We start from the raw sequence: 26,628 nt of genomic DNA, 5'->3' as shown, positions 1-26,628 counted from the left end.
CCCCCACTACCCTGGTATTCCTCCACCCCCTCAGCTCCCCTTAGTTATGGTCATATGAATTGGGTCTAGCCAGTGAGACTGCTGTTATATACTACCCTCCCTTTTCCGTACCCCGCCTGTCTCCCTTAGCTCTACCTCAATTGTGGAGCAGGACCATGTGGAGAAGCAGAAACAGTTTTTTCTTCTGATAGTGCTGGCAGTTGAAGCATCCAGTCTTTGATGGCAGCAGTGCCAGCAGTAGCTCACAAGTTCCTGAAGAGAGGCAGCCCTATCCATATAGCTGTTACCCACAGTGTAGTCTCAACTGGGGTTTTCTTGCCTGGTCCCCTCTGGTTCTTTTCCATTTCTGATCTCATTTATTCATATTTCTTAACAATATGAGTTGCCTTATACCTTCTAGATAAATTCCTTTTCTTCTTCAGTGAGCAAGAAGCAGTTTCTGTTGCTTTAATTTCGAGCACTTGATTGATCGAATTTAATAGAATTTAACTATTTCCTTGTTAAAGAATTTTTAACATTTAGTGTTTATTTGTTAAAAAGAGAGATGCTCTGCCTAGGTAACTTGAAATCTTTGACCTTAATCAATATTGGACAGGATATTCAGCAATGACTAGAATAAGGGTCAGATCTTCATTGTAATGGTGGTGCTAAGTGGCTGAAACTTCAGCAGAAAAACCAGCCAGCATCTTTCACAAGCAGAACCTGGGAAAGGAACCTGGGAAAGCCTTCTGAAGAATGAGGGAATCTCTCAAAAGAGAAGCCAGAGAAGGGGAGTTCAAAATTGTGTGTGTAAACCCTGTCCATGTCTCTGACTTCTGAACACACATGTGTGAGGTAGATGGAAAGCAGCTGGAAGTGATGCGTCACCGCCACCATGGCAGAGACTTAGGGGAGTTAAAACTCCTTTAAAGAAAACCCACCATCTGGAGTTCCATTGTGGCTCAGGGAAAATGAATCTGACTAGTGTCCATGAGGATGCAGGTTCGATCCCTGGTTTTGTTCAATGGGCTAAGGATCCAGAGTTGCCGTGAGTTGTGGTGTACCTCAAAGACACAGCTTGGATCTGGCATTGCGATGGCTGTGGTATAGGCTGGCAGCTGTAGCTCTGATCCACCCTCCCCCATTCCCCACAGCCTGGGGCCTTCCATATGCCACCGCATGCGGCCCTAAAAAAAAAAAAAGACTCTTTTTAGCTGTAGGAACCAGAAGGGCCCAGTTAATGAATCTGGAAAAAAAAAAAAAAAAAACTAGAGTATAACACTACCCAAATTTGAACCTGACCCTCAGCAGTGTGTGTGCAAGCTGGATTGAAAACTTTATGAACTGAGATCCTAGATGCTGCCCATTAAACACATGACAGAATTGTCCATTTGAGTCTAAGCAAAAAATTGCCTGCTAAAACAAAAACTATTTTTCAGAGTAATATAATCCAGAGTTCACAACCTAACGTTCACTGTATGTAAGATCAACCCAAAATTATTCAACATACAATGAACCAGGAAATTGCAGCACATTCTCAAGGGAAAAGACATGAACAAATGCAGAGTTCAAGATGAGCCAGATGTTGGAGTTATCTGACAAAGATTTTAAAGTAGCTTGTATACTTATTTGAAGTAAAAGAAAATATGCTTATAGTGAATGGAAAGATAGCAGTTTTGCTAGCGACAAAGGAAAGAACCAGTGGGACTTTTAGAACTGAAAAGAATGACATTTGAAATAAATGTTCTCTGCATAAGATTCATAGCAGATGAAGAAGACAGAAAATTGAGATTTTGAATTTAGATCAGAAGTCATTCTTAGTAGTAGTTTTTTTAGATTTTTGTGTTTGTTTTAAATGAACAGAACCTCAGGGATCTCCAGGGCAATTTCCAATTAAATGGGTTCTGCAAGTCTCAAGAGAAGGGAGAGTAAAAAAATATTTGAAGAACTTATAGTAAAAAAGTTAACCAAATTTGGTAAAAAATAGAAATTTACAGATTCAAGAAGCTTAACAAACACCAAATAGATAGTCATAACCATAGTCAAATTGTAAAAACTAAAGGTGAAAAATTTTCCAAGTATCCAGAGAGAAATAACACATTGGTGGAGAATGATTCAAATTACCATACACTTCCCATTAGAAACCTTAGAGGCTCAAAGACATAATGTAGTGAATAAGAAACACTTTCAGTTCAGAATTGTGTATTCAATGAAAGTATCCCTTAAAAATGAAATGAAATAAAGATGTTTCTTAGATAAAGGAAAACTAAGAGAACTTGTTGTGGGCAGACCTGCATTATAAGAATTGCTAAAGGAAGTTTTCATGCTGAAGGGAGATATACCAGAGGCAAACTCAGATTTTTAGGAACTAGTGAAGAGCATCGGAAAAAAAAAATATGGATAAATATAGATTTATGTTTTTCCCTCCTAATGCATTTAAGATAACAAAAAATGGGAGTTCCCACTGTGACTCAATAGGATCCATAGTGTTTATGGAGCGCTGAAATGCAGGTTTGATTCCTGGCCCAGTGCAGTGGGTTAAGTATACAGCATTGCTGCAAAAACTGATTTGGATCTGATCCCTGGCCTGGGAACACTGATTTGGATCTGACCCTGCAGAACAGCAAGAAAAGAAAAGATGATAAAGGTACAAAAAATGTGAATAAACCACTGTCTTAAAAAAACTGAATTTGTTGATTCCTCCTACTAAGAAAACATGCCCGCATAATTTCACCAGTATATTCTTTGATACGTTCAAAGAAATAACCCCAATTTTAAACAAACTTTTTTTTGGCTGCTTGTGCTGTGGCTTATTGTGGGATCCCAGACCAGGGATTGAACCTGGCCCACATAATTAAACTCTACTAAGCAACAAAAAAATTAATTATTGAAAAGGCACATAGATGAACCTCAAAATTGTTATACTGAGTAAAAACAGTATATACTGTCTAATTCCATTTATATAAATTTATTTATAAAGAAAACCAGTGTACAGTGAAAAAAGCAGAGCCTTGGTTTCTGGTAGATGGTGATAAAGGAAGAGAAGTTCTTGCAGACAAGCATGAGTAGTCCTTTAGGTGTTATGAAAATGAAAACATTTTCATCTTGAGTGACATTGATTTAGTAGGTTATATACAAGTGAAAAGCCATGGAATTGTACGATTTAAATGGATAAAGTTAATAGTGCATTAATTATATCTCAGTGCAAGTTTATTAAAAATTGGGTGGCTTTTTAAAAATTTCTAGCTGAGTTTTCCTACATCCTGTCCACTGAGTTTAACTTTTTACATTATCTTTTCATTCTGTTTTCCCCCACTAGTGAAATCCCTTCTAAAGCATCCTGTCATACTGTTCCAATCTAGACTTTCAGTCTTCTGCATAACTCTTCCCCTGCCATTTCCCTTATTGTCTTCCTGGGAAGTTCCTTTGCTACTTTTCCTGGATCTCAGTTGCCTCTTACTTGGTACCCCCTCATTTAGTGGGAAGCATATCTTCCAGTTCTGAAAGGTAATTTTTCATCTTCATGGTTTACACCTTTCATACTGAGTAAGAGCCTGAATGTGCCTTTTCTCTTGGATTACTTAGTTTTCCTATAGAAGAAACTTCCTTGCAGGTAGAAGGAGATAGAAGGAGCAAGTATGGGTCCAAGCCTTCTGGGAGTCAAATTAATATGAGCACTTTTCTTTACCTGCTTCCCCCCCCCCATCTCCCTCCTTCTTCCTACACCTCTCTCTACCATTTCTCTGAGAGGTAGAACCTCTAATGTTACTGTACAGTGGGATGGACAAGTCGGGTTCCAGGGGATCTAGTTGTACCTTTTAATAATGCTTCTACCTGTACCTTTACCTTTAGGGGGCTACCTGATGCCTTCAATACAAGTTGGCTTCTTCTGTCTACTTTTCCCTTGTATATGTTTACTTTTCAGCATTGTCAGGCCTGCTAATAAGTCACTTATCACATTCCAACTTTAAATTTTTTTGGCAACTTTTTTCTTCTTTTTTTGTGTGAATTTATGCCTCTTTTGTTCCTATAAGGTTATTTTGATAGGTAATGAATGCTGTGGATTATGTTAAAGCCTTAATTCTCACTGTGATGGTAATTTGGAGGTAGAGCCTTTGAATGGTAATTTGGTTTAAATTATATTATGAGAATGGAGCCCCTCATGGTGCCCTTATGAGGGCATTAGAGACCGGAGAGCTGTCTCCTCCATGTGAGGACACACTTAGAAGCAGCTGTCTGCAAACCCTGAAGAGCCCCCTCCCATGCTCACATCCTGATCTTGGTCTTTCAGCCTCCAGAGCTGTGTGAAATTTCTGTTGTTCAGGCTACCCAGTCTGTGGTATTTTTGTTATAGCAACCCTTACTAAGAACTAAGACAGACCAAAAAGTGGATATAAATGCCACTACACCTTTCGATACATTTTTTTGTCCTTAACAAAGAATGTTGACATGGTGAAGGATGAGGCCCACCTACATTTTCCTTTCGTAGTTGACTTTCTTCCAAAGCATGCATTTTCATTTTCAGTGGGGGGCAATACTTGGTTCTTGGGAAAGTAAAATAATCTTAGGTATTCGAATATCTAACATGGCTCTTTAAGAAAAATCTGCTGGACAAAATCTTAATTCTTACTATTTCTCTTACTAAGGAGAATTTATTTTTTTCAAGGTGGGAGGTAATAATGCAAAAAGCTTGAAAAACGTTTTTCTGTAACATTTCCTTTTTTCTTTAATTTCATGGAATAAGTCTTTGGATTGTTTGTTTGTTTTTGGAGACCGCTTTTCCTGGGCATAGTACGTCTTTCTGATCTGTATGTAACTTCAATATTTTATTTAAAGAAAAGATAGTATCTTTGAACTTTCTGTTACATTTTCCTTTTTCAAAATGCCAGTTAAAGCATTTGCTTGACCCCACTTTGTCCATTCATTATTATATTTCTTTAAGATTGTTCAGCGTGCCCCTTTTAGCCTTGTTTGCTTTTTATTGCTTCTCCTGGTATAGTTTCAGCTCATTTCTTTTTCCTTAGCTATGTAAGTTTACTTTTCATTGCCTGCTGCCTCATGTCTTTTTAGCGTTTAAAAATTTTTTTTCCTGAAGATAGGTCATGTTTTCTTTTATACCTACCACCTCTTGTAATTTTTCATCTAATTTTGGCTCTTATCCCTTATTTGTTTCCCTCTAAAAATCATCTCTTAGGGCTCAGACTAGCATGAGACTGATGACGAACTAACCTTAGTCATAAAATTTAAGAGTACACCACAAACTCAGTGATCAAGACAAATAGTATTTTAATGTATATTTTTAAGAGTAATTCATAACCAACAAAACTATATCCACAGTGAAATTCTAAATAAACACAGGATCAGTTGTGTTTGAATGACACACTCTATCTGCAGTAGTCCCCCCTTATAGTAACACAGTTTTGATTTCCACAGTTTTAGTTACCTTCAAGGTCAGAAAGTATTTCATGGAAAATTCCAGAAATAAACTTTATAAATTTTAATTGCATGTTGTTTTTTGAGTACATAATGAAATCTTGTATGGGCTGCTTTGTCCAGTATATCCATGCTATGTACCCTACCCACTCATTAATACTTGCATAGGAAAATTCTTGGTACAGTTGACCCGTGAACAGCATGTGTTTGAACTGCACAGGTCCACATGTACTCAGAATTTTTTTAGTAGTAAATAGTACCTACAGTACTATCCAATCCAAGAGTGGTGGGATACATGGATGGGGAACCCGGATACAGAGGATTGACTATAAGATACTTGGGGAGTTCCCGTTGTGGCGCAGCGCAAACAAATCCAACTAGGAACCATGAGGTTGCAGGTTTGATCCCTGGCCTCGCTTGGTGGGTTAAGGATCTGGCATTGCTGTAAGTTGTGGTCTAGGTGGTAGATAGACACAGCTCAGGTCTGGTGTGCTGTGGCTGTGGTGTAGGCCGGCAGCTGTAGCTCCAATTCAACCCCTAGCCTGGAAATTTCCACATGCTTTGGATGCGGCCCTAAAAAGCAAAAAAAAAAAAAACAGATTCTTGGGCTTTTTACTGTGCACAGGGTCCATACCTCTAATCCCTGTGTTGGGTCAGCTGTACAAATAGGGGTTGGTACTATCAGTAGTTTCAGGCATCCCCTGGAGGTCTTGGACCATATACTTCTTGGATAAAAGGAAACTATTGTAGTATGTGTTTAAAGGGGTTATGTGTGAACATGATGTGAGCTTTGTTCTGTTCAACAGGACCTCTTTAACAAATATACATTTCCTTTGCCTTGTAGACCTAGCTGCCAAAACGTTTCAGTTTTTAGGGATTCAAGGCTTCTGTGTTATTCACAGACTCTACTTGAAAGTTGGTACATCTCCCCTTTATGCCATCTATCCCTCAGATTGTTGATGGTAGAAATGGCTACTTTGTGTACAACTTTCTGTCAACTCCATCTCTGAGTAGGTATTGATTGAGATGTTGTATCTCATATAAATGTCTGACATTTAAATGAAGTTTTCAAATACTTTAGCTTTGTAGACTGTTATTTTATTCCATTCATATGTATAACTTTTTTATGTATTAAAAGCTTAAAGTTTTCCACGTATCCAAACTTTGAAACATAGGTAGAAGAAATCATATTTTATATACTTGACAGATTTAATAATTTGCCACAGTTTACTTGTGTTAATTTCAAGTTTTTATCAAGTCACACCCAGAGGAAACTTAATGGCAAGTTTTATCAAGTCACACCCAGAGGAAACTTAATGGCAAGTTCTTCTTTTTAGGAATATTTTCAATGTACCTTTGGACTCTGGAAGATTGTGAGGAAGTTTTGAAGACAGAAGAGTTGAAAGAAGTGTTTTCTGGAGAAACTAGTGTATTTTGAGCTACAGTTGGCCTTCCGCATCTGCTGGCTCAGCATCCACAGAAAAGGAGAGCTAACTGTACTGAGCTATTTTATACGAAGGATTTAGGCATCTGAAATTTTGGTATCCAAGGCGAGTCCTCAAAACAATCTCCTGCAAAAACCAAGGGATGACTATATATGTATTATTTCTTTTTATTTTCTGAAGCTGTAATGAGAATGTTGAACATAGTACAAAATGTAAAACATTTTCAGGAGTAGTTGCTAGAAATATGATAATGATTATGAAGTAAAAGTTTAAAAAACTTCTGGGCTATTTAGAACAGTTGATTGATCAGTTAAATTATTTATTTAGTTCTTCAGATAGTATATATGCTTCCTTTCCTCCAAGAAGCTTTTCTCAATAACTGGACTCCATTCTTAAGATTTCTGAGTATTTGGCTTTCAGTAAAATTTATAGTCACATTTTTGAGTGTTAATTATCTTTTGTGTTTTTCTGTATTCATAATTACTGAAGCAGGGTATGCATTGTCTTGTTTTTTTCCTTTTCTTCTCTGGAGCACGCCCTACCTCCCACCATAATCCTGACTGTTATGCCCAGCACATAGTGATTCAGAAAAAGTTTAATTTGTATCCTTTAGCCAGTTAAAACCTTGATTTGTTATCTCAGTCTTAAAAAAGAAGTTGTTTCATAAGCTAAAGAACATTGTGGAATTGTCTTATATTGTTTTTGTTAAATAAACTGATGAGATAACAGATTGATACTGTTAAAAGGGAGAGAATAAACAGTAAGCTCTGGAAGTACAATATGTAGTTTGTGTTAGGCAAATAAGTGTATTATTACATTGACCAGAGAAGACTCTTTCTCCCTTAAGGCTGAAATTGTTTACAGGAGAGGAAATCGACTGTACTTAATCCAGTGGAAGAAGAGGTAGCATTTGTGGTGTGATCCTGTCATATTTTAATTCATTTATGGGGGGGGATCAAGCATATAAAATGTTTGTTTTATATATTCTTTTTTTTTCTTTCTTTTTAGGGCCTCACCTGCAGCATTTGGAAGTTCCCAGGCTAGGGATCAAATCAGGGCTGCAGCTATTGGCCTGCACTACAGCCAGAGCAACGTGGGATCCAAGCTGTTTCTGCAAACTACAGCTCAGGGCCATGCTGTGATCATAGCTCACAGCAATGCTGGATCCTTCACCCACCAAGTGAGGCCAGGGATCAAACCTGCATCCTCACAGATACTAGTCAGATTCGTTTCCATTAAGCCATAATGGGAACTCCCTCATTTTATATATTCTTATGAAGAATGTGAAGCACTGAACCAAATAGTTGACATTGTCACTGCTTGTTTACATTTTGATGCAAGAAATTTCCTTTAGCCATCTAACATAGATCTGATGTAATGTTCATTTTATTTTTGCTTCTCATTGGAAGCTCTCCCAGCTGTTATAATCAAAGCTATGTAAAAGTCTAGAAGTTAATTTGAGATGTTATTTTGTGATAGAATATAAAAATATCTTGTTTATCAAATTTAATGAAATAAAACTATTGAATAATTTGAAAAAGTAGTAAAAGTCTTTCCTAAAATGTATTTTGGTCTTTTTTAATTGTACTTTTGGTGCTATTCCCACTAGTAAAAACTTAAAGCGTTTGAAGATAAATGTTTTTGCTGTAGGGTATAACACTTCTAAGAATATAATTAACTTTGCTTTTCATTTTCTCCTTTTTTGTCCATAGCCTCATGATTTTGATGAATGTCGATTTGATATTAGTGTAAATGATAGCGTTTGGTATCTTCGTGCTCAGGATCCAGATCACAGACAGCAGTGGATAGATGCCATTGAACAGCACAAGGTAGGTCTCCAGTGTTTACCGGTCCATAGAGGACTAGGCAAAAGATTGGTGGTAACTCCTTTAAAATAATATTGAAATGTATGTGTGTTACTGAAAAGCTGAACATAATTTGGATGGTAAAGATCAAAGCAATACGGATGTAAATTTTCGAAATAATTTTATTTCTAACATTTGAGTAGCACTAAGGGAATTTGCTGTGGTAAATATTTTAAATTGTTGGTTAAAACAAACTGCCTTTTTATATAAAACAAATCTTGGTTTTTATATTTAGGATTTGCTTCATAATAAATGCCTTTTATATGATCTGGATAAAAGGATTCTTGAAATAACATTGGATTGTAAAACCCTAATGTTTAGTATAAACATTTGTAAACTTAAATTTTTGTAAATATGAAGCTTTTCAGTAATAAACTTTTAGGAAGTCTTTCTTATATAAAAGTATAAGCTATATTCTTATAATTTAAAGCTAGTTTTTTACTTCTGTTATGAATAATTGGTAAGTAGGCTAAAGAAATATATGATATTAATACATCTGTATTAGTAGCTAGTTCAGTATATCATGATAAAACAAGGAATATGTAAAGTTAGAAAATCACCATGCCATTCCTAATTGTGACTTAAGAAATCTTTGAACTTGTTCATATACTTACTTGTCTGTACTTGTTCATTTGGGTTTCACAGAGTTATAGTTGAAATACCTGTTTTGGTTATTTAATAGGCATAAAACATATAAATGCATGGTTGGCGTTCCCGTCGTGGTGCAGCGGAAACAAATCCGACTAGGAACAATGAGGTTGCAGGTTCTATCCCCGGCCTTGCTCGGTGGGTTAAGGATCCGGCATTGCCATGAGCTGTGGTGTAGGTCACAGTTGCAGCTCAGATCTGACGTTGCTATGACTGTGGCATAGGTCAGCAGCTATAGCTCCGATGAGACCCCTAGCCTGGGAACTTCCATATGCTGTGGGTGTGGCCCTAAAAAGACTAAATAAATAAATAAATAAATACTCATATGTGTGTGCACACTCATGTACACACACACACCCAGCAAGAAAAACCAGCCTGGCCTGGAATACTACAGGCACATTCTATTGATCATGCATTAACTTTTCTTTCTTTTCTTTGTCTTTCTTTCTTTCTTTCTTTTTTTTTTTTTTTTGGTGCTTTTTAGGGCCACACTTTTGATATACGGAGATTCCCAGGCTAGGGGTCTATTCAGAGCTGTAGCTTCCGGCCTACACCACAGCCACAGCAACGTGAGATCCGAGTCACATCTGTGACCGACACCACAGCTCACAGCAACACCAAATCCTCAACCCACTAATTGAGGCCAGGGATTGAACCTGTAACCTCATGGTTCCTAGTTGGATTTGTTTCTGCTGCGCCCTGAGGGGAACTCCAACTTTTATTTCTTGATTATGAATTTTTCCCAGCCTAAAGAAATCTGGCTCTGATGCTTTTTCTCCCTGTTATTTTTTTTGTTTTGTTTTGTTTTTGTTTTTTTGTCTTTTAGGGCCGCACCAGCAGCATATGGAGGTTCCCAGGCTAGGGGTTGAATTGGAGCTGTAGCTGCCGGCCTACGCCAGAACCACAGCAACATGGGATCTGAGCCATGTCTGCAACCTACACCACAGCTCACGGCAATGCCAGATCCTTAACCCACTGAGTGGGACCAGGGATCAAACCCTCTGGTTTGTTAACCACTGAGCCATGATGGGAACTCCTCTCCCTGTTTTAACTTTAGAATTATGTTGCTTTAAAACGTTTTGTGAATCTTCGTTATCTTGATATTATTACTCAGAAAAGAGTTTAAAATGGGAGTCAGTTTTCTACTATTTAAAAGAGAGATGGAGAGTTCTCACTGTGGCATGGTGGGTTAGGAACCTGACTGCAGCATATCAGGTCATTGCAGAGGCATGGGTTTGATCCCTGACCTGGCCCAGTGGGTTAAAGAATCCAGCGTTGCCACATCTGGGCATAGGTCACAGCTGTGATTTGGATTGAATCCCTGGCCCTGGAATTTCACATGCCTTGGGTGTGGCCATTAAAGAGAGAGAGAGAGAGATGAGTCAATAGCCAGGACATGGAAGCAACCTAAATGTCCATCAACAGATGAATAGCTAAAGAATATGAGGTGGGAGTTCCCATTGTGGTGCAGCAGAAATGACTCTCACTAGGAACTACGAGGTTGCAGGTTTGATCCCTGGCCTTGCTCAGTGGGTTAAGGATCTGGTGTTGCCATGAACTGTGGTGTAGGTCACAGACGCAGCTCGGATCCTGCATTGCTGTGTTTGTGGTGTAGACCAGTGGCTACTGCTCTGAATCCCCTAGCCTGGGAACCTGCAAAAAAAAAAAAAAAAAAAAAAGATGTATGTATACAGTGGAATACTACTCAGTCATAAAAAAGAATAAAATATTGCTATTTTCAGCAATGTGGATGGACCTAGAGATCATCATACTAAATGAAATGTCAGGCAGAGCAAGACAGATACTATATCACTATATGTGGAGTCTAAAAAAATAAATAATACAAATCAGCTTATTTACACAACAGAAACAGATTCACAAACATAGAAAACAACTTATGGTTACCACAGTGGAAAGGGGAGGAGGAGGAGGAATAAATTTATGGAATTAACAGATACACAGTACTACATGTAAAATAAACAACAAGGACTTACTGTATAGAACAAGGAATTCAGTGTCTTGTAATAACGTATAAGGGAAAAGAATCTGAACCTATACACCTGAAATTAATACAATATTTTAAATCAATTATAAATTTTAATAGTAATAATTTTTTAAAGACAGATGAGCTAGAATTCCAAAATCTCAATGCTTTGGAGCCTGACCTGGATGTAGACACTGCAACTTCTCCCATGTACAGTATATATGTGACCTTGCATGACAGTTCACCTTTTAGTGTAAGGAATACTTGAAGTAATATTTGTGAAGTTACTTACCAAGGTGGCTGATATATATTTCCCATTTATGACATAGTAGAAAAAGAAGACATTTTGGAGTCACAAGTAAATTGACTAAAATTATACCATGTTTTTTTCTGGATGAAGAGTTCTATGTTATAAGAATTGCTAAATGTGTATTAAGAAGCATGGCCTATTTTGTGTAGTTTATCAGGGCCAGCCCTCTTACTAATGATTAAAGACAATATTTAAAGACAGTTTAAAAGAACTAATTTCTGTGTTTTTCACTGAGATGACCTTTAAATGCTTATTTAATCAGTTGATTTAAATTCCAAGGCTTGTTTTTTTTCTTTTAATTAAGCATTTTTTTATTTTGCTTGTTTTTAGTAAAGCTGATTCAGGAATCTTTGTAAGTCCTCCTTTTGTTTTTTCTCCTTGGATCAAGGACGCAAAAAGTGTATATTTCTTCCATATCATTGATTTTGTTGTACCTTTGAGTAATGGATAGATATAATCTTTGAGTCTTCTTCAGAGCATTATGACTTAAGCTGAATAACAGATTTTTGGTGAATTTAAGTTCTTAGAAAATAGATTCAACAGCAAGGCTCCAGATACATTGTATAAACTTTCCTTTCTGATTTCTAACTATAGTTTATTCACAGACAAGGGAAGAAAAATGATTATTATTTAATTTTAATATAAAATGTATGTGCCAACTAAACAACATATCAGTGAAAATTTAATTCGGATGTGAATTCTAAAAATAAATTGTTTAGGTTATTAAACTAACATAGGAGGGAGAAAATTCAAGTGCTCTAATAACCCAGCATAACCAGCAAGGTTTTCTTTTAGTTTTATCCCTGTAGACGAGGAACAGGGAGGTAGTGAGGAGGTGTTTACTGATTCATTCTGCAGTATCACTAAATATTGAATGTGGAAGCTGAATTGAGAGATTTTACTATTTAAACAAGCATTCTTGTATCGATATTCAAAATTAAAACCAAATTGCTGGAGTTCCTGTCGTGGCTCAGTGGTTAACGAATCCGACTAGGAACCATGAGGTTGCGGGTTCAATCCCTGGACTGGCTCAGTGGGTTAAGGATCCGACATTGCCGTGAGCTGTGGTGTAGGTCGCAGACATGGCTCGGATTTGGCATAGCTGTGGCTGTGGTGTAGGCTGGTGGCTACAGCTCCGATTAGACCCCTCAAAAAAAAGCAAAAAACCAAATTGCTAAGGCATGATGATGATAGGAGCTACTGTTTGTTAAGGTTCACCAGGTACACATTATTATTACTTCATGTGCTTTATTTTCTGTCTACTAACCTGAGAGGTGGGAAAAATATTGTTTTACAGAAAAGGAAATTGAGGTTTAAACTTAGGTAACTTGCCTGAGACTATATACAACTTGTTGGTTAATGAATTCTTAGGATTCAATTTTCTATTCACTATGCTTTCTATGAATTATCATTGGCAGAATGTTTGAAAACAATTACCTTAAGCTCACCTCCTGTGTGTCAGAGTGTATTGTCTGAGTTCTGTTACCGTATATATACAAGATAAACATGGACTCATCTTTTTGCCATGGATTGCCAAGACAAAGTTATATTGTATTGGTCAGAGTTCAAGCACTGGATACTGTGGTTTGACACGTATGGGATTGAATCCTGGTATAGTTAACATAATAGTTGTGCAACCTTGGTAAATTACTTAAAGGAGAAAAGATGATAGTATGCAGTATATACCCCCTCACCCCAAAACCTCAAAAAACAAACAAGCAAGCACAATAGCAAAGTTACAATAAATCATGAATATTGTACTTCAAGATTCCCATCATTCTAACTTAGTTCAGTTCAGAGTTACTTCCACGGCACCACTTGTTCTTATGATGGCTGGACAGGACACTTGGAACAGTAGACCTGTCTTTTTCTCTTCTGATAAAATCAGATGGGCCCGCATTGCCTTTTCTTGGTATCGGGCCTTGGTTAGGGCCTCTCTGATAGGTTTTTAGTTGGAGAAATTGAAGGTTTCCTTCTTTTCTTTCCAGGAAGCCATTGTGCTCTTTATAATAACCTTTATGCATCAGTCAGTTTCACACACACACTCCAGGAGTTCTATTTTACCGAACCTTTTCAACAATGATAACATAGTGGAAGTGATGGTGGTAGCTAACGTTTTTGAGGATTACAGTGTGCCAGATATGGTGACAAACACTTTGTATACTTTATCTCATTTTATTCTCCACCATCTTGTGAGGTTAACATTATTATCCTACTTTTACAGATTGGGAAATTGAGACATAGAGAGAGGTTCAGTAACTTGTCCAGAATCAAATTGCTTATTAGTGAAGAAGCCAGCATTCATACCCAGGTTTTTCTGACCTTAGAACCAGAGTTTATGGCTAGCAAGCACTGCTGCAAATATAAGTATATACTTATGTGAAATATAATTTGTTTACTGAAATCATGTGTTTCTTGTATTGCAATTTTTGTTCTCATATTCTTTTTATATTCTTCATATCTCTAGTGTTTGTTTTGGACCATAAACGTAAAGGCTCAGAGATAACAGCTTCTTTGTAGGAACCAGCAAAGCATTTGACACAAATCTTCCAGTTGAAGTAATTTATAGTATTGTAAAACAGATTTTATGGGGGAAGTTTGTGGGTTTTGGAAGTTTGTGGGTTTTGGAAGTTTGTTTTTTCTTTAATCTTCATGGTTGGTATTAGAACGATTACTGACAGAAATACGGTAGGATACTTTATATGTTTTTTCTAGCTTTGTTGTTTTGTTGTCCTTGGTATTCATTCTAGAATGACTTTCTCAGGACAAGGAAAGTTTAAAAATGATGATTCTATGATTTAAATTTTCTTAATATAGTAGAAATCACATGATTCAGTATGATACTAGACAAGTAGCCCCTGTGGAAGAAAGGTATTTCTGAGGTCATTCTTAAATTTAAAGATTCCCTTTTATTTTAAAATATGGAAAAAGCCATATGTATAACAAACCAGTAATTTTATTTTGAAATAGTGTACTGGCTTTATTATGTGGAATCTATTCATATTCTGCATTTCTCCCTAGGATTTGAGACAGCATCAGATAAAATTTTGAAGGTGGAGTTTGTTTTTAATCTTTCAACCGTCTGCCATGTTGTCTATGAGGTTAAATAAGATTGTATTTGTGAAAATGAGTTGAAAACTAAAAACTGTGAATGTTAAGATGGTTTTTCCAAATTTGTATAAATTAATATTTTTCTAGGAAGATGTGTCTGTTCATTATCCAAGGGCTTCTATGAGTGTTTTCTGTGTAATTAGTTAATAAAGGAAATAAGATAAACCATCTGTTGATAGTATTATTTAAATGAATTATAGGGTTACTCCAAGAATCTTTTACAGTTGCAAGGCATGTAATTTTGAATAGACATCGTTTCTCCTTACTATGAAAGAAACATACTCTCCTACCCCACCAACCCACTCCTCAAAAAAACTAGCAGGAAGGCTTTCCTTGCACTAGTAAATTTAAGAATCATGTTGAAAAATTTCAATTTTTTGGCTCAGACAGAGTTTGTGGTAACCATGACATTTCTTTATTTCCATAAGAAAGCAACCTTTGTATATCCTGAAATTTTGGTGGTCTTGAGCCACCCATATTCCCCATATTTTGAAAAGTATCTAAGACATAAGGAGTCATAGGAAAATACACATTTAAGGAAGAACAATCCAGGTAATTTTTACAGATGTTGATTTTCTGTGGTGGGAATCTGCAAGCAGTTGTTTTGCAGTTTAAGGTGTGTGGATTTGTTCCTTTGTGAAGATCACTCATCCACATGTGAAGGTCTATTTGATTATTTTCAAAAGAAAGGTTTATTCACAGCCTGAGAAGCTGAGGGTTTTCTGTCTGAAGAAATTATGTGGAATATTTTTTAAAGGGATTTATACATTTTTCTTGAAATGGGGTATTAAAAAATTTCTTACTAGAATATATTTATGATTGAGCAACCTAAATGATACCAAAGACTTACTTTAAAGATCTTTTTAAAACTGTGTTGCTATTTGCCAAAATGATTTTCTTTTTCCTATAGTACTCCAGGGTCAGCTTGACCACGGTGCTTTTTCTCAAATTTTAGGAGGAATTCCTGCTTACTTCTGCTTAATTTCTTTTGTCTTAAATTTGACGTAAGGTTATTAGAAACTGTTTTAAAATAGCTAGGTGGCAGAATATACCTGTTTCTTCTTAGCACTTTTTAAATATTAGCAGCATATCATACTATCTCTGTCACTTTTAATCAACTATAATATTGGAAAAATTTAACAGATACTAGCAGCTTGTCTGCTTTATAAATGATTATCATGTAAACTTAGCTTTGCATTTTGAATCTGATTTAATTGGCAAAGGCTTAGGAATGCACTTAAAAGTTTTAGGACTATAACTTTTAGTATATACTTTGATTTTATTGGATCAGTTGATTAGAACCATTTCTTTTACTTTATTTGCATTGGAGCATAGTGATGGAGGGAAGAAGATGGAATCAAATTTTACTAATTCTTTACATTCAAGAGTTTTAATTTTTGAAAAGTTCAGGTCTGATAGCTGTCATAGTAATCAGGGCTCTGCCATTTTGCTCAGATAGTTGTAGAAAAACCTAGGTAGAAGGTATCATAGCTGAACTTTATTACTCAGCAGAAAAAACTTCATTATGGCTCTGGTGTTTCTCTTATTAAGATAAGGAATTTGGTTAGTTTCTAACAGTTGGAATGAATTGCTAAATCACAGTAATCCATACATGGTTAGTAAAAATTTTTTTAACACTTAAATGTAGATAAGTATCATACTACTATGATACAAGTTGGTGAAATCAAAGAAGAAAACAAGATACCAGTGTCCTGGAATAAAAATAATTCAAGTGTTAAGCGCTGTTAAAATAACTTTTTTGGATTTTGTTGCCTGTAATTTTCATGCTTGCAAAAGCTGAGTTCAGCTGAGCCAACATCTGTGCTTTGTATATCCATGTGTTACCTAAATGCTTCATGAAGTACATCGTCTTGAAAGGAGGAAATAAATTTCATTAATTTGTAGTTTTCGAAGAGGTTCTTTGGGAAAGCTGTTTATCTTTTATCAAGATAGGAAGGAAGGAACCAGAGGATTTTACGTCGAACAGTGAGTAAAGAAGATATTTAGATAGCTAATCATATTAACTATGTGGCCAATTGAGGACAAGTAACTTGACAGCATTTTATGCTAAAAAGGAGAGAGGAGTGCTGCATGTGCGGCCCTAAAAAGCAAAAAAAAAAAGCAAGGAGAGGAGTTACCACTGTGGCACAGTAGGTTAAGGATTTGGTGTGGTCTCTGCAGTGACTCAGGTTCCATATGCTGTGGTGTGGTCAAAAAAGAAAAAGAAGAAAAAAAAGAGTCCAAAAGACTTGATCTGGCACTTCATTAAAAGGATACTCAAATGGGTAATGAACATATGAAAAAGTGGTCTATGCCATTAGTCATCAGATAATTGCAAATTTAAATCACGGTGAGATACCACCAAATACCTGTCTGAATGGCATAAAAAATAAAAAGATTTAATACCAGGTGTTGGGAAGGAAGTGGCACAACAGATGTAAACTGGTACAGACACTTTGAAAAACAGTTTTGTAGTTATCTACTAAAATTGAGCATAGTTGTCTATTTAGATCAGGTGAATGTTGAAAAATTGAAAAGGTCTCACAGGTATTGTTATACTAGGTCCATCCATTTTTATTTATTTATTTTTTGTCTTTTTAGGGTCCCACCTGTGGCATATGGAAGTTCCCAGGCCAGGAGTCAGATCTGAGCTGTAGGTACCAGCCTATACCACAGGCACAGCAGCTTGAGATCCAAGCTGTGTCTGCAACCTACACCACAGCTCACAGCAACACCAGATCTTTAACCCACTGGGTGAGGCCAGGGATCAAACCTGCAACCTCATGGTTCCTAATCAGATTCATTTTCGGTTGTGCCAAGATGGGAACTCTTTTTTTTTTTTTTTTTTTTCATCTAACACCATTTTCTCCTTCTAACACAGCTTTGTTAATATTATATTGTAATTTTACCACTCATTTGCTTATTCTTGGACCTTTAGATTGTTTCAGGGTTTTGTTTTTGTTTTTTGGGGTTTTTTTGCATTTAGTATTTACTGCCTTTCTATGTAAAGCATTTCTCTGTAGTTAATTGTATCCTCATAATAGCTTCTCAGAAGTAGAATTGCTAGGTTTAAGGATATGAGTGTTTTTGATATATGTTGCCAGATTGCTTTCCAAAAAGATTGTGCTGATGTACATCCCATTTGCAGAATGTGCAGATCTTCCTTTCACTGCACCTTTACCAGCATTATTAATTTTTTAGCCCTTTCTAAGTGAGATAGATTAAATATGTTCTGTGACTTTATTTTCTGTTTTGACTTTTGTAGAGGTGCTATATGATTATTGTAAGTAATTCAAACAGTCTAGACAATACTGAAAACTACAAAAAAGAAAGTGAAAATTCAGACCATGTAGAAATGATGACTGTTCATCCTTGTTAAAGATTCCTTCCAGATACTTCTTTGCATGTACACCTTACAGTTTTACATAAATGATGCCATATTGCTTTGTAGCTTTTCCTTCCCTCAGCAGTAATTATGGCTATATTTCCATGTTTGATATAAATCTCAATTTCTTCCTTACCCCTTAAAGGAATGCCTGTCTTTTGTAGAAAATTTAGATTTGAGGTCAAAGCCCTAGAATAATTAAGAATGTTCATTTGCTGATCCTTGTTTTCTGTTTTTATATTTCTTTAAGGATCCTCGCAGGGAAGAATTAATGGTTTAGGTCCCATGGCCAGATACCATCTTAACATTTCAACCATTCTGCAAGCACTACTTACATATATTAAACCTGTTCCCCTTATTAGAACAGTTACGGAAACTTAAGAAAGTAACATTAATTATTTTGCCACTATCATCTGTTTGTAATGAGATAAAAAGAATGGAATTATGACCATTTCATTTTGTGCCTATGAAGCTTCCTTCTAAAAAAATATGCATTGGCCCCTTTTTCTTAGGCATATCATGAAATAAGGAAGTTAATGAGCAGTGTTGGTATTTTGTTACATCTGTTACTAGCTTCTTTTTAAATTTTTCTCTTTGGTCATATCCACGGCATGCAGAAATTCCCAGGCCAGGGATTGAACCCGAGCCTTAAATTTATTTTCCTCTATGTAAGTGTTCCTGGAGTTGAGATATAAAGGAATATCCTGCTTTCGTGGGAAGGCAGAGAAGGAATGGTAGCTAATACTTAATAAGCACTTATGTAATATAAATATTACAGTGTATTATTAAAGATTTCTTCACTATAAAGCACACTTCTTATATCCTTGTCTGTTTTAAGTGCCACTATTTCAAAACTGATAATATTTCCTTACAGCAAACAGATGCCAGAACAAAAGACTTCATTACAATAGTACTGATACAACACATTTTAAGTAATGGATACTAAATGAATATGGAGGCTGATAGCAGTTTAGTGTAATTGTACTTCTACCTTAACAGGGACTTCTAAGCAGTGTATGATCCAAGGAGAAACATGAAGCCAAATAGGATTTAAAACAGAAAGTGAAGAATCAGATGTCTATTTTTAAAAGAACCACTCTGGCTACACTACAAAGGATTTCAAGAGGAACAAGACTAAATAAAAGCAGTTAGAAATTTGAGGGATTTATCCAGATGAGACACTAGGGGACCATAACTAGAAGATGGCAGTGGGAAAATCGAGAAAGGGACATATTTGAAGGAAGAAGCCAAGTCTCTGGATGTTGAGGCCGCACAATAGTAATTAACATCATGGGCCCTTGAATCTGGAATTAAATCCTGGCTCCCTTACTTACCAGTTGTGCTGCGCACTGCATAAAATCACCTTAAAAGTGGGTGTAATATTAGTACCCATATCACTTAGACTGGTAAAAGGATTGAAAAGATAATGTACTTAAGGCATTTAGGGTCATGCCTGGCACACAAAGTAAGTAAAGTATTAGCTTTTACTGTTGGTATTGGTATTATAATTTATCCAGTGGCTCTGGAATTAATATATAAAATATCCATGTAAAATTGCTCAACTCTTCCATCAGCCCTCCTCTCAAAGCAAAACAAAAGATCTCCCTTATCCTTTTGTTTTCTAAAGCTATGGTGGAAAAATTGTTTAACAGACTTTCTTTATACAGCCTCATTTGACTTACCTAGTTATTTCTTACCTCCATTTTAAAGTCACTAACAATTAGACTCCCTCAAAAGGTAGAATTTTTTTTAAAAAGATGACTGAATTCATCTTTAATTTTATTAAATTTAGTTTTATTTAGAATGATCTTTCAAGCCAGAAATTGGGTTCTTAAAAAGGTTTTGGTACAGAGTATGGACTTGGTGGTTTCCTGATAAGTCTATTTTAATTTATCTCTATAAATTAAAGGATATATTATGGAATCCAAAGCCCTAAATCGTAAGTGTAAGAAAGAGGTAGGTCTGAAACCAAGGAGAGTGGGGGAAGCTGTGGTTACTCTACTTTTACAGTACTATATTGTATCTGCGCTTTGTTTTTTAGTACTTTGGATTGTTTTCTGCTGCTCCTCTAGCATTTTTTCAACACTTATGTGATAAGGCCTTGGTTAACCCAGCCTCCCTCATCTCACTACAACACTGCTTGTTTAGATTTTTCTGTAAAGGAAAGCTTATCTCATGCTCTTTTAGCAGAAAGTGCAAAATGAATAGACAAGTTCCATAAGTGACCTTCAAATGGGGGTTTTTAATTTGATATTGGTTTTTAAATTATGATAACAAGAATGACTAGGAAACTTTGAATGTTTGAATGAAACTTTGAATGTTTCCTAGTACCAAGAATGACTAGTATGATTTGAGAAAAGTATCTAGAGGCTAAGCAAATATAATAACTCAGTGAAGTTAACTGTATTGCAGCTGGGTTCTAGGCAGTTAGAAATGGATAAACTCTTCTTTAATATCATTTTATTAAATATACATTACGATTTCTTTGATTCATGAGGCGTTACAATTTCTGGAAGTCATTGTAGTTTGAACCTCTCCTCATCAGGTACATTATAAATGTTCTTTTTCTGTTAAGTTGTGTTATGTTTTATCTTAACAAAGGATTCAACAAAGGACTATCTTATATTTGGTCTCCACTGGATATATACATTTTTAGTCAGTTTTTTAAAAAATTGGATTTAGTATAGAAAATTACAGTTCTATACTAGCCATATCATTTTAAAGATGAAATTTTAATATTTACAAGTGTGAAATTGTCATGCCAAACTTTATTATACCAAATAATATGTTTATGATTACCTATAGTCATAAATAAAATTGTTGCCATTGCTCTAATTTATTATGATACTATTAACCATAATCCTGTTGATTAAATTGTTCTCTTGGTTATAGTATCTTGGTTCTCATGTGATTTGCTTCAAAATTATAATATTGAAAGTAAATGTGTGGAGAGTTCCCATTGTGGCTCAGTGGTAACAAACCTGACTAGTATCCCTAAGGATGTGGGTTTGACCCCTGGCCTCTCTCACTGTGGTTAAGGATCCCGCGTGGCTGTGGCAGTGGCACAGGCCAGCAGCCGCAGCTCCAATTCAACCCTAGCCTTGGAACTTCCATTTGCCTCAGATGCGGCCCTAAAAAGCAAAAAAGAAAGACAGAAAGAAAGTAGATGAGTGAATGCCGACTACAAAGCAAGCTTATTGGGGTTTTGTTGTTTTTTTTTTTTTTTCGGATTTCAGAAATTCAGGTCCTGGTAAATGCTCCGTTGTACTTATGTTAACATTAAATCTCTCTTACGTTTTCTCTCTTCCTGTAATTAAAATGGAAGGAGACAATGGAGGGACTGTGTCACAAAATAGATAATTTTTGACACCACGAGGAAGTTACTTAATTTCTTTCTAAGTTTTTTTGCTATACTTCTTGCTGGAGAGTGTTATTAGGAAAATGAATAAGCTTTTCACAAGACAGATGCTGTGAAAAAAATGCTACAAACCAACCTTTTTTTAGATTCTTTATACCACTGTTATTTTGACTAGATGGGCTGATAGACTGTACAAAATGAAAATATATGCTTATTTCCTGTATGAATGAACCAAACAATAAAATTTAGTTAATAAAATTTGCTGGAGTTTTCTTTTAAAATCAGTTTTTAGGCGTTTTTGGTCCTTTATTAAATTTATAACTTTGAACCATATGATTCAGTTTATCGTAATTTTAAATATTCTCAAAAAAATCAAGATACGGAAAGTACATGTAGAAGAATTAATCTGAAGGTTACTATTGTACTTTGACCAGTAGTAACCTTTGTACCAGCTTTCCAAGTACAGTGCTTGGAAAATGCTACTGACCCCCTCTAGTGGGCAAAAGGTTGTTTTTGTTTGTTTATTTGTTTTAATAAGGAGGAATATTATACCAAAGATATGGTCTCATTACTGTAATATTTTAAAAATATAATAATCTTTGTTCCGTATAGGATGTGTTCAGTAAGTATTTCATTGAACCAAAATGGCATTTTATGTTTATGTAAAACATGTTCAGGAATACTGCTTACAAACTTGCAAATTTGAGAAAGAAAGGGTTTTTTTGCAAAGCAATTGGTGTGAGGGATCTTTAAGCATATATATTGAAAGGAGAAAATATTCCTATAGTAAATGTATTTGAATTCCATGTTAATTAATTTTAGATAGCATTTGGTATTTTCAAAAATTTTATATTGGTGGAGTTCTCTTATGGCACAGCTGGTTAAGGATGCAGTATTGTCACTGTAGTGGCTTGGGTCACTGCTGTGGCACAGGTTCTATCCCTGGCCCAGGAACTTCCACCTGCTATGGGTTTGACCCCCTTCCTCAAAATTATATTGACTGTAAATAAGCTCCAGTTTTTTCTTGTGGAAGAGTGGGATTAAGAAAAAGCCAGCATGCCTTTTAAGTATTATCCGCAAAATCATACCAATGAGATTTTGAAAGCATGTTAAGATTTTTATAAGAACATTCAACAGTGAATATCAGTTGTGACCCATTTCTGTCCTTGGGAATTTGCCTCACCCACCTTCAGAAAGCAGACCTTATGGGTGTAGAAAGTGAAATCCTCAGCTAAGACATAGCCAGTGAGAAATTCCCAGTGCCAGGAAATGTCTGATGAGTTCTTGGGATTGTGACATATAATACTTCAACTCAAGTTATTATCTTTTCTGTTTCATGATGTAATCTCCTGCTATGAACAAAACGTCTTCTTTTAAATAGCTGCTAGACAGAGGAAAAGTAACTTAGAAATTCAGGATAAGTATTGTTGAGCGTTACCTGGTGGGACAGTGGCTTAAGGATCCAGCATTGTCACTGTGGTGACCTGGGTTTGATCCCTGGCTCAGGAAGTTCTGCATGCCATAGGTGTGGCCAAAACAAACAAACAAACAAAAAAAAAAACCAAGATGAGTATTGTTACCTTTGATGTGAACATGTTGAAAGCCAAAACAAATGTCATTTTGCTACTTACAACATTGCTACTTTTCAGAATAATTTTGTAACTATCTTTTAAAATCATTTTTAGCTCCTGTGACAAAGTGTTTTTAAAATATTGATATCTTTGATCATAGATTAGATTTTTGAGAAAAATTCAGGACTAAATCAGAGCCATGTCATGTGAATGAGAGACAATCAAGCTTAATTATACAGTTAGCTATTCCTTTAAAGTAATGAAGTGGTTTTTAAATTTTTATTTTGTCATTCTCCAAAATCATTTTAGATAGCTCCATTTTGTGGCTATATCATAAAATCACTCTAAATATTGTGACATCAAGAATCTTTTATGCAGGAGTTCCCGTTGTAGCGCAGTGGTTAACAAATCTGACTAGGAACCATGAGGTGGCAGGTTCGATGTCCTGGCCTTGCTCAGTGGGTTAAGGATCCGCCGTTGCCGTGAGCTGTGGTTTAAGTTGTAGATGCGGCTCGGATCCCAAGTTGCTATGGCTCTGGCGTAGGCTGGCGGCTACAGCTCCAATTACACCCCTAGCCTGGGAACCTCCATATGCTGTGGGAACGGCCCAAGAAAAGGCCAAAAAAAAAAGAATCTTTTATGCAATGTAGTGTCATTGGCAGAATTACAGACATTTCCAGAATGACCAGTTTTTTAAACAGTGAAGATTCATTTGCATGCGCATGTGTATATTTGCTAAGCATTTTATTTATTTATTTTAAACATTTAAAGTTACCTCAGTGCAGTTGGGGTGACAGATGAACCCCCATTGTTTAAATTGAATAAAACGGAATTGATGTTCATGAATATACTGTATTTTCTTTTTCTTTGGAGTGATGTATATAATGAGATTTATTTAAGTGAAACTTTATTAGAGGTAGAAATACAATAAACTCTCAGCCTCAGTATTCATTTATTATCCATTACTTAAAATGTATGGCAACATCAGTATTGCTATAGTAGAGTCTTTTGTTCTATGATATTGTAAGGAGATATTACTGTTTTGAAATAACCCTGAAAAAAAAGGGGGGGAGGATGTAAGAAGTATTTTTTTTTTTTTTGTAGTCAACATTTAGTAAAGCTTCGTAGCATATATATTTTAAGATCTTAAAGTTGGGGAGGGCATTTGTTTTACTTTGTCTTTTGTCTTTTTAGGGCTGCACCTCGGCATGGGGAGATTCCTAGGCTAGGGGTCGAATCGGAGCTGTAGCTGCCGGCCTATGCCACAGCCACAGCAACGCCAGATCCAAGCTGCATCTTCGACCCACACCACAGCTCATGGCAACACCAGATCCTTAATCCACTGAATAAGGCCAGGGATCGAACCTGCAACCTCATGGTTCCTAGTCTGATTCATTTCTGCTCGCCACAGCAGGAACTCCCCAGATCTTAAAAGTTTTAATTTACTCTCCTTAGGACTCGTTGATATAAAGCAGGTAAATGGAGAGGGTAGATTCATTTGGATTTGAATTTCAAATTGTTAGGTGTAAATATTTTTCAAATAAATATCCAGGATTTGTTTTTAATATTATAAAATTTTGATTGTAAATTATGGGCTGGTTTTGTATTTAAATGGTTAGTCCAGATTAATTTCTGTTCAGAAATGAATGACATATAGGTGTCTGAAATAAGTGACTTTGAAGTACATTGTATTTTTAGTCTCTAGATAGGTTTTTATTTTTTTTAACAAGAATTTTTATTTTATATTAGAGTTGATTTGTAATGTTGTATTAGTTTCAGGTGTACAGCAAAGTGATTCAGTTTATATATATATATATTTATTCTTTTTCAGATTCTTTTCCAATATAAATTATTACAGAATATTGAGTAGCGTTCGTTCCCTGTGCCATACTTGTTGGTCCTTCTTGGTCGTCTGTTTTTTTGGGTTTTTTTGTAGGGCTGCAGCAGTGGGCACATGGAAGTTTCCAGGCTAGGAGTTGAATCGAAGTTGTAGCTGCCGCCTATGCCACGGCCACAGCATGCAAGATCCGAGCCACATCTGCAATCTACACCACATCTCATGGCAACCCTGGATCCTTAACCCACTGAGCAAGGCCAGGTGTTGAACCTGCGTCTGCATGGATACTAATCAGGTTTGTTACCACTGAGCCACGACAGGAACTCTTGTCATAAATTTTATATATAGTAGTGTGTGTATGTTAATCCCAAACTCCTAATTTATTCCTCCTCTCCACTTTTGCCTTTGGTAACCATTAGTTTTCAAAGTCTGTGAGTCTGTTTCTGTTTTGTAAATAAGTTCTTTTGTAAACTTTTTTTTTTTTTTTAGATTGTATATGTAAGTGTTACCGTATGACATTTGTCTTTGACTTCACTTACTGTGATAATTTCTAGGTCCATCCATGTTGCTGCAAATGGTATTATTTCATTCTTTTTTATGGCTGAGTAATATTTCATTATATATATGTACCACATCTTCTTTATCCATTCCTCTGTCAGTGGACATTTAGGTTACTTCCATATCTTGGCTATTGTTCAGTCTTCTATATTTAAAACTAATGAAAAACTTTACCAGCCAGTACAACAATTAAAATGTAGAAACACTCTATTTAGAAAGTTAGCATTATTGTGGAATGAGAAGAAACTAAAGCCATTTCAGTTAAGGTACCTGGCTCAGTACTTTTGTTCCATTATTTCATAAGAATTCTCACTTTTTTATGTACTGTATGATTACTGTAATTAGAATTCTCTTTTGGTGGGATTCTGTTATATTGAAACAAGCTTAACTTTTTTACTTTAGCTACATTTTGAAGTACAATTTTTAAAATGGATCCATTTTAACTGCACACTTTGATAATTGTAACCTATACTCCCCAAAATACCTCTTTGTAGTTCATGCCCTCAGTGCACCCTGGTCTGCTTACTTTTCTCATTTAAGGTAATTTTTTGAAGTGTAATTTATATACAATGTATATAGGTTTCCTGACACCAAAATACCTACTTCATCAGTAAAACATTGCTTTGCCTAGAAATACAGAGTGATGTACAGTAATGAGTGGAGAAGAGCTTTAATTCCATCTAGTGTTAGGTTTATATGCAATTTATTAGTAAATTCAGAATTAAGAACATGTTGGGTACCTTTTACAGATAAATTGTTTTTTATAAAAGCAAGCATTAAAAGTATGACAATTTTACATTGAATCTTTGTGACTAGTATGTACTGGAAGTTTGAATTTTAAAAAGCTGCACTAGGAGTTCCTGTCGTAGCTCAGCGGAAACGATTCTGACTAGCATGCAAGAGGATGCAGGTTTGATCCCCTGGTCTTGCTCAGTGGGTTAAAATAAAGATCGTTAAGGATCCAGCATTGCCGTGAGCTGTGGTGTAGGTTGCGGACGCATCTTGGATCTGGCGTTGCTGTGACTGTGGTATAGGCTGGCAGCTGCAGCTCCGATTAGATCCCTAGCCTGGGAACTTCCATATGCCATGGGTGTGACCCTAAAAAAAATAAATGAATAAAAAATAAAAATAAACTGCACTAAAT

The 26,628-nt window shown here is 35.9% G+C and overlaps 1 protein-coding gene across 1 annotated transcript in view; it reads left to right on the top strand.

The window, feature by feature from the left end:
* COL4A3BP (collagen type IV alpha 3 binding protein) overlaps positions 1–26,628 on the top strand; it is a 127,594-nt gene that overhangs the window by 34,726 nt on the left and 66,240 nt on the right. Inside the window, 1 exon segment of the mRNA XM_021084454.1 lies at positions 8,570–8,686. Within this exon segment, the coding sequence (XP_020940113.1) occupies positions 8,570–8,686 (117 nt within the window).

The sequence above is a fragment of the Sus scrofa genome, chromosome 2, assembly GCF_000003025.6.
Source record: "Sus scrofa isolate TJ Tabasco breed Duroc chromosome 2, Sscrofa11.1, whole genome shotgun sequence".
Classification (NCBI taxonomy): domain Eukaryota; kingdom Metazoa; phylum Chordata; class Mammalia; order Artiodactyla; family Suidae; genus Sus; species Sus scrofa.
Note: the sequence above shows the minus strand (reverse complement) of the source record. Positions and strands in the feature narration are given on the sequence as shown.